Consider the following 12,185-nt stretch of genomic DNA (forward strand, 5'->3'; position numbering starts at 1 on the left):
GCTCTGAACAGCTCTACTGACAATACAACAACACTTAAAATATGCAGACATTTTTGACTGGCTTGCCTGAAAAGATTGCTCTTGTCTGAAAGAACTGCAGATATACAATAGTCTGCTTCCTCTAACAAAGTGTATAGTTTTACCTGCCATGATGCATAAGTACTTTTTTTTTTTTTTTTTTGCTAAAGGTTGTGAGGTGTTTTTAAACCATTTTATATTTTATGGAAAATGTTTAACAATCCAAACCTGACTCAATGAACACATAACTTCTCATAACTTAATCAGATGCCTTTCCATCAGATCAGCTGTATTGGAAAGTTAATGTAAATCAAAAGTGTATGTGTTCTCTCAGGTGTTTGTTGAGCTGAACGAGTTAGTGATGGATAAGAACCAGGAGATGCAGTGGAGGGAAACAGCTCGTTGGATCAAGTTTGAGGAGGATGTGGAGGAGGAGACCGAACGCTGGGGGAAACCTCATGTAGCTTCTCTCTCATTCCGCAGCCTGCTGGAGCTCCGTAAGACCATTTCACATGGTGAGAGAAGACACTGAAATGACTGAAATACAATTATTATTTTATTATTGAATAAAATATAATAATGTTTTAGTTTTATTATATAATAATACTTAGTTTTGGTTCATTTTATTTTTATTAAAATATAATAGATGAATTTAATGCTTGTGTATATTCTTTTTATTCCTTATATATTTAAAGAGGACCTTTTATGCTTTTTTACATTTTCAACATTCTTTAGTGTGTAATGTTGCTGTTTGAGCATGAAAAAGTTCTGCAAAGTTAAAAAGCACACAATCCACTCCAAAAGCGTTTATTCTCTATATCAGTGTGCGCTGTTTCTGAACTCCCTGAAACGCTTCGATTGTAGTCTTGAGTTTCTTCTGGGAAAGTACACGTCACAATATTCCTCATTTAAATAATTCTCGGCCAAGGCATATGCAAAATAAAGGGGGTGAGGTAGTGTTGTCAAAAGTACCAACTTCGGTAACAAGTCGGTAATGAAATTTTAAAAATTAGATGCTTTGAGCACTTTGAGCCAGATATGTCTGTGATTAGCTACAATGATCAATGCTTCAAAAACATGTTGTAAATAGACATCAAAGACGCTCTTCACCGAGCACTTCCTGAGATACACTGGAGCGTTTGTTGTCCTCTGAAAGCAAGTGTCTTTCAGAGGACCGGTTTCAAATTCAAACACTTCTGTGTGCTTTCAAACGCTCCCATGCGTTGATTATTGTAGCCAATCACAGACATATCTGATGAGCGCTTGAACACAATGGCCAATAAGAGGTGTTTACGAATCCTCTCAATGGCGCTCAAAGCATCACAAAGTGTACTTTCGAGAACACTAGGGTGAGGCCTAGTTGAGTTGCTTTAGTGTGTTGAAACTTGTGGTTATGGTAAGGGGTGTGACATTTCTGAAATACGCTTAAAGCAGTTGACCAATCACAACACACTGATCCAGCTGACCAATCAAAGAACACTGCTTTTCAGAAGGAGGGGCTTCATAGAGACAAGAACTAAGTGTTACTGACAGACTGGGAAGAGAGGTGCTGCAATAATGTAAAATTTGTGACAAATAAAGTGTTTTTTTTGAACATTCAAGCATGAAAGCCTATTCTAGTAGACCCCAAAGACAAGATAAAGACTTTGTAAAAAGACATCTGTGACTAAAAGCCAGCTGTGACTAAAACGCTTTCGCTGTAATTATGTTTTGTGGTGTGTTTTGGAAGCAATGCCTTTTGGTGTGTCTGATATGATGATTATATAATTTTACAGGTGCAGTGTTGTTGGACCTGGACCAGAAGACCCTTCCTGGTATTGCTCATCAGGTTGTGGAACAGATGATCATCTCAGATCAGATCAGAGCACAGGACAGAGCCAACGTGCTCCGAGCCCTTCTGCTCAAACACAGGTCAGTTCACATAGGTTATGTGAACATTACATTGCATATCTTAAAAATGATTAATAACATCTCCTTGAAGATACTTGCCTATTCAAGAACATGCAGCTAAATCTTCTGCTTTTTTATTCTTCTGTTTGTCAGTCATCCGAGTGATGGCAAGGAGCACAGCTTGTTTAAACGGAACATCTCTGCAACCAGCCTTGGCTCTCTCATATCTCATTACCATAGCAATAACCATATCGCAGCACCTGAGCCCCCTGCCACAGACCCGCTCATGGCAGGACTACGTAATTTTGAATCACGCAGCAGTGTAGACTTAGATAAGAATGAGGTACTGTGTTCATTATAGTCAGTGTGTGTGTTTTTAAGAGTCAAAGAAAGGTAAATAATAGACCTTTTCCTCATCCACAGAAAGACACACCTCAGTTTTTTGGTCTGCACAAGACCAAATCTAAACATGAGCTAAAGTTGCTTGAGAAGATTCCCGAGGATGCAGAAGCGACCGTTGTCCTTGTGGGTCAGTTTACTGTCCGTATTTAACTCTGTGATATCACAAGAGTAGACATATGACATACTGCACATGTTAAAGTCTTGATGCAGATGACCTCGGTTTTCACAGGTAGCGTGGATTTCCTGGACCAGCCCACCATGGCCTTTGTGAGACTGCAGGAAGCAGTTCTGTTAGAGTCAGTTCTAGAAGTACCGATTCCAGTACGGTTCATTTTCGTGCTCCTTGGCCCACCCAGTGCCAATGTTGACTACCACCAAATCGGCCGCTCCATATCAACACTTATGTCGGATAAAGTAAGCACACAAGACACTATCAAGTCTTATTAAATAAGGGATAGTTTACCAAAAAATTATATTTGGACTTATTCTATATATATATATATATATATAAATTAAAAAAAAATCCTTAACACAAGATATATTTACTGAAAAAGATATTAAGACTTTCAGAGAATGTGCACTACCCTTTTGAAGTTTAATGTTTCTCTTAGTCTCTTGAAATGCGTCACCAAGGCTGCATTTATTTGATCAAAAATAAAGTAAAAACAGTAATAATATTAATATGCTTAATATTTTTGTGGATACTAAGATTTTTTCAAGGTTCTTTGAGGAATAGAAAGTTCAAAAGAACAGCATTTTTTGAAATAATTTAAAAAAAACTAATTTGATAAATTGAATGCATCCTTGCTGAATAAAAGCATTAATTTCTTCCAGCACTTTCATGAGGCGGCATATTTGGCAGATGAGCGCCAGGACCTGCTGACAGCCATCAACAGCTTCCTAGACTGCAGTATTGTGCTTCCTCCATCTGAGGTCGGAGGAGATGAGTTGCTGCATTCTATTGCCCGCTTCCAGAAAGAGATGCTGCACAAGAGACATGAGCAAGAGGTCAAACTACAGGCCAAGGAACTTAAGAGCCCCGAGGACATGGGTACAAAGGGTCTTGGTCATATACAGAATACATAAGTGAACAGATCAGTTTCCTGTTTATCCAAAATAAATGTACTGATTTTATCTCCCTTCATTCTTAAAGGGATAGTTCACTCAAAAATGAAAATTCTATCATTAATTACTCACCTTCATGTTGCTCCAAACCCGTAAGACCGTAAGATATATGAAATCTGAGAGCTTTTTGATCTCCCTATACACAGCAACATCATAACAAATTTCAAGGCCCAGAAACGTAGTAAAGACATCTTTTAAAATAGCGTTCTGACGTAGAACCCGGAAGCCCTGCACTGTGTTTACTACGTCAACTGCATAGGAGACTGACACGGAAGAGAAGAAATTTTTGAATAAAGTCGTTCTTTTTGTTTGTTTTTTTGTGCACAAAAAGTATTCTTGTCGCTTCATAACATTAAGATTGAACCACTGTAGTCACATGGACTATTTTAACTACCTTTCTGGGCCTTGAAAGTGGTAATAACATTGCAGTCTATCGGAGGCCAGATAGCTCACGAATTTCATCAAAAATATCTTAATTTATCTTCTGAAGATGAACGAAGGTCTTACGGGTTTAGAGCGACATGAGGGTGAGTAATTAATGACATAATTTTCATTTTTGGGTGAACTAACCCTTTAATGTTCTCTTTCAGCTTTTTATCCACCTTTAAAACCTGCAGACGACGATCCTCTTCAGAGAACGGGTCGGCTGTTTGGCGGGGTTATCCGAGATGCACGACGCCGCTACCCTAAATACATCAGCGATTTTAAGGATGCCCTAAGTCCTCAATGCATGGCCACAGTCATATTTATTTACTTTGCTGCCCTTTCTCCTGCCATCACCTTTGGCGGACTATTGGGTTAGTTAAAGCTGTTCTTTTTTTATTATTTAAAACACTGTTTTTATGATGCAACTAAAACAAAGGGACCTTTGCCTGATCAAATCATTTCTCTCTTCCCCAGGTGAAAAGACAGATGGTTTGATAGGTGTGTCAGAGCTGATTATTTCCACTGCCGTGCAGGGAATGTTGTTCTGCCTGGTTGGGGCTCAACCTCTTCTAGTGGTGGGCTTCTCTGGACCCCTTCTAGTATTTGAAGAGTCCTTCTATTCAGTTAGTATTTATAATAAATGGATACGTATACTACTAATTCACTAAGAATAAATTGCGCCCACTGATTGCGCCCTCAAATTGCATTCAAATAGCAATGAATTTTTGTGAATAAAGTGCCATTTATATTGAGCCTATTTTGATTTTAAAGGGGTGTTTAGACTGAAAATGACAGTGATTAAAATGAAATACTCTCTGTGCTGTTGCAATATTGCAATGCATTTAGTACCCGGCTTAGTGAAAGGTACACTATGCAACCTTTGGCCCTCTAGTGGTTAAAAAAACTATGCATTTTGCAGAAGAACATTGTTTTGGTTGTGCTGTGGCTCTCCGTGACTATGCAGAAGATGACCCTTCACAATAGATAATGCTTTACAACTCCATTAGAGAGCTACATATGGCAATTTTTATTAAAGATAATACCTTACTCCTCTGTTGAGTGATAAAAATGCCATCTCTGCGTCTCTTTTACAACATTTCCAATCCCTCAGTTATCGCCATCTCTAAAAAGCCAGGCCAATGTTGATTCTTGTTTTATTACGAGTTCTGTCACATTCACTTTTTGCCAGCAGATTCTCCTCTGTTCAGCGTTTTTTTTTTTTTTTTTTTTTTTTTAAACGGGTGATTCCCCGGACATTTGAGATTTAGCTGCTCCATGTCAACCTTTCTTGCTCATTGTGACGACTAACCTATGCCACTCCCACATCATACACGCATCAAAGTAGGCAGAGCAACTTGACGAGACACACACGGATATATGCAATTTCCATTGAAAACCATCCCGTCAGGTCTAAAATATAAACCCTTATAATAGGCTTACCATAGTGAATCAGTGTAAGTCAAAAACACTTTTTGGAAGAAGGAATAATGATGTATTGTTGTTACTTTTGAACAAAAAAGTTACATAGTGTACATAATGCTGAATTGCTGCATGCAAAAGTGTGGTGCAACTGTTTAGTGAATTCGTCCCACTAACAAACTCAATTATAAAATGTTTCACTGGAATGATAAACTGAATGTGACCATGAATCAATGTGTTTGCAGTTCTGCAAGTCCAGTGAAATCGAGTTTCTGACAGGACGTGCGTGGATTGGAATTTGGTTGGTCATCATTGTAGTTCTCACGGTGGCCTTTGAAGGGAGCTTCCTGGTGCGATTTGTGACACGCTTCACCCAAGAGATCTTCTCCATCCTTATCTCTCTCATCTTCATCTACGAGACCTTCTTCAAGCTGGGCAAAGTATTGAGATGCTATTTGTCATTTAAACTAACATTCAAAAGTTTGGGGTTGGTAAGATTTTTAAAATGTTATTGTAATGTTTTTATTTATTTATTTATTTATTTTTTTATAGATCTTCATGGATCATCCTCTCAAGAGCTGCTATGGGCGAGAAGAAAATGACACTGCTTTACCAACACCCACCAGTGACGGCAGGTCTTCAGATGCCTCTCAAACCCTAAACCAGCCAAACACCGCTCTCCTCTCCCTGGTGCTCACGTCAGGCACCTTCTTCATTGCCTTCTATCTGCGTAAATTCAAGAACAGCGCTTTTTTCCCTGGCAGGGTAAGCCAGTATCCCAATGTTCATGCTGACATGGCGTGGCATTTACTTCATTCTGTGTGTGATGAAGTGGTGTTGACCATAGTGATATTGAATCTTATCTTCCGCACAGCTCCGAAGGGCTATTGGAGATTTTGGAGTTCCTATTGCAATCTCCACCATGGTCCTGTTGGACTACAGCATTAAGGACACTTACACACAGGTGACACATGAAGCAGTGTTTATTTAATTGGATTAATATATAATGTAACTAGTTCATTCTTAGCCTTGTCCACTCAAACAACCAAATTCATTGTACATCAAGCAAGATTTTAAATGGCGCATTTCAAAATGATGAAAGACTAGCATGATATTGTTTTTTTTAGACTTATGTCATTTTAATTTCAAGTAATCGAAATTATGGAAGCTTGTTTCCACCACTAAATAAAAAATAAAAAAAGGTAATTGTGACTTTTTATCTCACAATTCTAGCTTTTTTTTCCCTCAGAATTGCGAGTTTGTATCTCACAATTATGACTTTATATCTCACAAATCGGACTTTATAAATCGCAATCACAATTTGTATGTTTATATCACGCAATTTTTTTGTATTCAGTGGCAGAAACAAGCTTCCATACGAATGGAAAAATAAATTTTTTTTAAAATTTAAATAACACATTTTAAAAAGATTTAAAAACATTTTTCTATGCTATTTACGAGACTTTTGAAAAGTGAATTTAAGACATTTTAATACTAACATCCACCCTCTATTTATTAAAGTCTCATGATTTTACCATCTGATACCATCGTCGTACTTGTTTGTAAAGGTGCAGTCACATTTACTATTATTCAGTGAGTTTTAGGCAATGTTCAGATATTTTGATAGTAATCCACATTATCAGGATTTTTGCATGAGGGTGAAAGATTTCCCCACAAAGATTTGCCATGTTGACCAACAGAAATCTGCTTGGTTTAAATGGGACTTCATTGTGAGCTGCGCTTCATATATCGCTACACTATTGACAATAGACTTTGAATACTTTTGCCTGCAAAACTTCGCTAATGTGACCGTGCTTTAAGTTACCCCGAGCTTGTTCATTGATACAAGACTGGAATATATCTGCATCTTTATAGACTCCATATCCCCAGAAGTCACCTGACACAATTTTTAAGATGAATCACTGATCTTTAAACTTCTTTCCTCCCCATATAGAAACTAAGTGTTCCTGATGGCTTCTCTGTGACCAGCCCGGACAAGCGCGGTTGGTTCATACACCCAATGGGCTCTGACGGCCAGTTCCCCATTTGGATGATGGTTGCCAGCATTCTACCGGCTCTGCTTGTCTACATCCTCATTTTCATGGAGACTCAGATCACCACGTGAGTCACAGGCATTCACTAACCTGTTCTGACCATACCTACTAAAACCTCCATTATATTATTCCTCTGTTTTTATTGATTTATTTTCCGTTACAGTCTTATTGTGAGTAAGAAGGACAGGATGCTGGTTAAGGGCTCAGGGTTTCACCTGGACCTGCTAATCATCGTGGCCGCGGGTGGGATTTCAGCACTGTTTGGGCTGCCATGGTTGACTGGTGCGACTGTTCGTTCTGTAACTCATGCAAATAGTCTTACGGTGATGAGCAAAGCCGTCGCTCCTGGCGACAAACCTCGCATTCAGGAAGTAAAAGAGCAGAGAGTAACAGGATTTCTGGTGGCTTTTCTTGTAGGTGAGTAACTTAATTTGATGGATGATAAATATATATCTGCACCATTTTGGTTAGCCGCCGATTTAGTTTATCGCTATCAGTCAATATTGGATGTATAAATTGGCTGGATTTAGATTATTATTTATTACATGGCTATTTCTCCTGTTTTTACATTTAGATTACCTTGCCATCATCTAAAACTCACTTAAAATGAATCTTTAAAATACAAATTATATACTACTCTAATAACATTTAATAGTTAATGTAACACTTTATTTTAAGGTGATGTAGTTACACCTTACGTCACCTTAAAGCTGCAGTCCGTAACTTTTTTTGGTTAAAAATGATCCAAAATCAATTTTTGAGCAAGTACATAATCAGCCAGTGTTCAAAACTATCTCTTTACCTTAGCCCGATTCACAATGGTAAGCTTGTAATAATGTTTTATAATTCAGGTGGAACTGGTGGGTTTCCACGGGAAATTTGAGCATGTATGCGTTCATCTTTACGTCACGTCTGTTTACATAAAGAAGGAGTCCCAGCTAGTAGGCTATATCGCATGTGATGGATCATTAATTGCCTTTTCTCACAGCAGCTGGAATAATTAAACTTATCATTTTGATGGTGGATTGTATGGTATGACAAATTAACGGTAGAGATTAGACTGTACAGAAATTGAAATCTCCAGGTAACGCTAATACACACTAAATACAGTCACATACAGCGCGATTTATTGTAATGTTTTTTTTCTCAGTTGGTCAGAACAAAAGTGACAGATTTGTTACTTACTTGTTCAGATGACATTTTCTGCTGAAAATTCTTATTTTGGTCATACTTCCAAGATGCAGAATCTGTGAATCTGTAGTACAGTATCCACACCGATGTGGTGACTGACAGCAAACATTAGATTCATCCGCACTGAGGAGCCGTACCGATGCACAACCCATGTAAAGATGATAATTCCGCAAAAACTGCAAATGCAGGTTTCAAACAGAGATGGCGACAAAGAGGCAAAACTTACAGACTGCAGCTTTAATAATATTTTATAATGATAATACTTTAATAATTTAACACCATTAAATTTAATCTTTAGCAAATCTAACACTGAATTTTTTTTCATACTGTAGATTATAATGTTGTGATGCCTAAATTCACTTGTAACATTTAAAATGCTTGATTTTTAGATTTTAAAATAGTATTCAAAATAGTATAGAATTTTAATACAGGCATTAATTAGTTAAAAAAAGCCATAACATGAAAATAATGATTGGTTTATAGAGTGGAACAGAGTCCACCCACTTTTTCTGCGGCGTTGGTTCTGGAAGTATTTTTTCCATTCATTTCTCTGATAGGGGAAATAGGTTATAAGTCATGAACCAAGCCAGCCAGCTACAAGGAGAATCGTAACTTTACAAAATTTGATTCGAAGCAAAAAAGTATTTGAAAATTGGACAAAAACACAAAGGTACAAGACTGCACTTAACGGCAATCCCATGAAGCATTGCAAACAGCATAATCAGATTAAAAACGATGGAGAAATATAAAACTATGCATTTAAAAGAAGACAAAATATATATACAGTATACTATATATAAATATACAGTATAAGAACAATATATTTTAAGTTTATTGCAAAATATGCATATATATTCAAATATTTAAGTATTTTGAAAGTGTAGGGAGACCAACTCGATTACGTCATTACGCGGCTCTTCATGGGAGTGGGCGGAGCTAAAGAGCTCTTTGGTGCATTTTGCTCGTTTCGACTGTCTGATTGGTGGAATTTTTCTGTACAGCATCATGGGTAATGTAGTTTTTTGACACGAATTCTGCTGTTACACAGTTATTTTAAAACTAAGTTGAAGTAATGCTGGCTAACAGCTTCAACAGAAGTCAATCAATAGTATTTGCAACCTCGTAGCTCACATTAAGGCTTTCTTTAAAGGTTTAAAGGTGGCGCTCTATTGGTATCAGCCAGAATTTTAATATCACTGCTTCCCTAGATAAATTAGTAGTGAATGGCCAGTTGTGACCATTATTGGTTGTATTTTCTTTATATTTGTTGTTTGGAACTGACAGTACATAAACCCTCTTCCTTCCAAAGGTCTCTCCATTGTGATTGGAGATCTTTTGCGGCAGGTTCCTATCGCTGTGTTGTTTGGTATATTCCTCTACATGGGAGTGATGTCTCTCAATGGGATCCAGCTAACAGAACGCATGATGCTGCTCTTCATGCCACCGAAGTACCACCCTGACCACACCTATGTCCGCAAGGTTCGTCACAAGAGATTTCAGTATTCACCATTCTTAAATCAATATTCTGATGACAGTAGGTCTGGAATGCTGTTCTCAATTTGTCTATTCAGATTTAGCTGTGCTTTAACCTTTGACCTGTCTATTTCAGGTGCGTACTCTCCGCATGCACCTGTTCACTTGTTTGCAGCTGGTGTGCCTGGCTGTGCTGTGGATTGTAATGTCAACCGCGGCCTCGTTAGCCTTCCCGTTTGTCCTTCTCCTCACTGTGCCATTCAGGAGGTTCCTGTTGTCCCGAATATTTACTCACCGTGAGATACAATGTGTAAGGGTTTCTTTTCTTTTTGTTGATAGGCAAAATATTATTTGTAGATGCAGTGGTGTTTAATATTGTTAGTTTTACACCTAAATTTGGTAACATTCTCTAAAAATGTGTCTAATGTTATGTTTTGTCAATTACAATAGGTTAAAAAAAGTGAGATTTTATATATTTTTATCTTTTTTTTTTTTTTACTTGAATTTCAGCTATAAAGCTAAAATTAAAAAAAAAAAATGAAACAAGACTAATAATAAAATCTTAAATCTTATTTTGCTTTTGCCCATTGCCTGTAACGCTGTTCATTTTGTCTATGTGACAGCTTGACGCAGATGATGCAGAGCCGTCGTTTGATGACAGAGAAGGTCAAGATGAATATACAGAGATGCAAATGCCAGTATGACCTCATTCCTCTTCTGTCACTACCTGGGCTGGCCTGACTTTCTTTTCAGGCAGAGATGTCCAAATGTACTGCCTGTCTTTAACATTTATCAATGTTTGTTCCATTTTGTTTTTGCTTAATTCATGGAGTCGTTATATTTATACATATGTAAAAGTGTTAAATATTTGCTCAATGTCACTTGTATCTGTTGCGTAAAGAAATCTCTGTCTCCTGTACTATTAATATTTTATCTGTTTATTTATCAGAGTTGAAATGTTATTGTGCTATGTATGTGTTGTGGAGGGTTAAATGAATTCATGATCTCCAGTCAACTCAAAATGATACCGGAAGCACTTTAAGGCAAATTGAAGCCTTTTCTACTGCTTCGTTACATTTCATTGCAAGATGACATATAGTGTACTCCTGATAATGAACAACTGTACATAATAACATTAATGCACACACAATATTTTTGTAGCTAAACAGAAATATGTATCTACAAGCATTGGCACTTGTGACAAAACCAGTTTATTTGGATAGAAGAAGAGATATACGTGAATAACTGTGAATATGTTGTCTTTTGAAAAGAGAAAAGGTTGCATAGCTATTTTGAAACCAGTTTTCTCACCAGAGCACCAAAGAGGGCTGTGTGTTTATATCACATGAACACTAAGGGAATCATATAAGTAGTCTTTAATAGTCACAATAGCACATAAGACTACAAAAAGAGTCATTTGATTATAGTGGATTTTAATTGCCCAGTTTGTATGAAAGAGAGAAAAGCCATGGTCATTGTTAAAAGGAGTGTTTTATGGAGTTTGAAAGGTTACGTTTTGCACCATCTCTGCTATGATGAATAATGTTGTTATGATTATAAATCACCAACTACACTTGTGAAATGGTTTGATCGTTTGCTGCACTACTGTTTTAGTTTTATTAACAAGTTTCATAGGTGAATATTTGTCATTTGAGGTACAGATTTAGAATGTAAACGAGCAAAGGCAAGTGTAGTAGATTTGGTATAATGCTGTAATCCTTTTCTTAACTGTGTACATTCCAGTGATGATCTTGCGAATAATTAATTTTATAAAGAAGGGACTACATCTAAGATGTTGTTTAGTCTGTTGTGTATGGTTTAAAAAAAATGTCAATGTGTATTTTCTGCTACTAAAACAGTTCATTCTACAGTTTTCATAACTAGCGTGCACACTGTAGTAGTGCCTTTTTTTCCACTTGATTCTTAATTTCAGATACAATGTTGCTTTTACAAAGCTGAAGAAGTGACCTTAGCAAGAAAACAAAACACTGCAAGTGTGATAGAGAAAGATGTGTTCAATAACAGATTTTTGTGATTATTAATTAATATATTACTGTAGAATGTCAATGATTTGGGCATATCTTTTGGTTTTAGCTCTGTAAATACTTAAGAGCACAGGCCCAAACATAATAAAATAATGGAACTGATTTTACATAAGACTTTGTCTTCTTTTTTTATTTATTAACA

General features: G+C 36.9%; 1 protein-coding gene across 3 annotated transcripts in view; it reads left to right on the forward strand.

Annotated features, from left to right (window-relative positions):
- Window positions 1-12,155, forward strand: part of slc4a2a (solute carrier family 4 member 2a) — a 36,650-nt gene extending 24,495 nt beyond the window's left edge. For all 3 annotated transcript variants that reach the window (XM_051917348.1, XM_051917339.1, XM_051917356.1), the window contains 16 exons: window positions 353-533; window positions 1,794-1,929; window positions 2,062-2,251; window positions 2,332-2,437; window positions 2,540-2,724; window positions 3,145-3,361; window positions 4,026-4,232; window positions 4,336-4,484; window positions 5,526-5,720; window positions 5,833-6,045; window positions 6,155-6,244; window positions 7,235-7,401; window positions 7,498-7,751; window positions 9,835-10,004; window positions 10,135-10,308; window positions 10,622-12,155. In XM_051917348.1, the coding sequence (XP_051773308.1) occupies window positions 353-533; window positions 1,794-1,929; window positions 2,062-2,251; window positions 2,332-2,437; window positions 2,540-2,724; window positions 3,145-3,361; window positions 4,026-4,232; window positions 4,336-4,484; window positions 5,526-5,720; window positions 5,833-6,045; window positions 6,155-6,244; window positions 7,235-7,401; window positions 7,498-7,751; window positions 9,835-10,004; window positions 10,135-10,308; window positions 10,622-10,702 (2,715 nt within the window). In that variant the 3' untranslated portion in view covers window positions 10,703-12,155. The remainder of the gene's footprint in view (window positions 1-352; window positions 534-1,793; window positions 1,930-2,061; window positions 2,252-2,331; window positions 2,438-2,539; window positions 2,725-3,144; window positions 3,362-4,025; window positions 4,233-4,335; window positions 4,485-5,525; window positions 5,721-5,832; window positions 6,046-6,154; window positions 6,245-7,234; window positions 7,402-7,497; window positions 7,752-9,834; window positions 10,005-10,134; window positions 10,309-10,621) is intronic.
- Window positions 12,156-12,185: the final 30 nt, after the last annotated feature.

The sequence above is a fragment of the Ctenopharyngodon idella genome, chromosome 2 (assembly GCF_019924925.1).
Source record: "Ctenopharyngodon idella isolate HZGC_01 chromosome 2, HZGC01, whole genome shotgun sequence".
In the NCBI taxonomy this organism is placed as follows: Eukaryota; Metazoa; Chordata; class Actinopteri; order Cypriniformes; family Xenocyprididae; genus Ctenopharyngodon; species Ctenopharyngodon idella.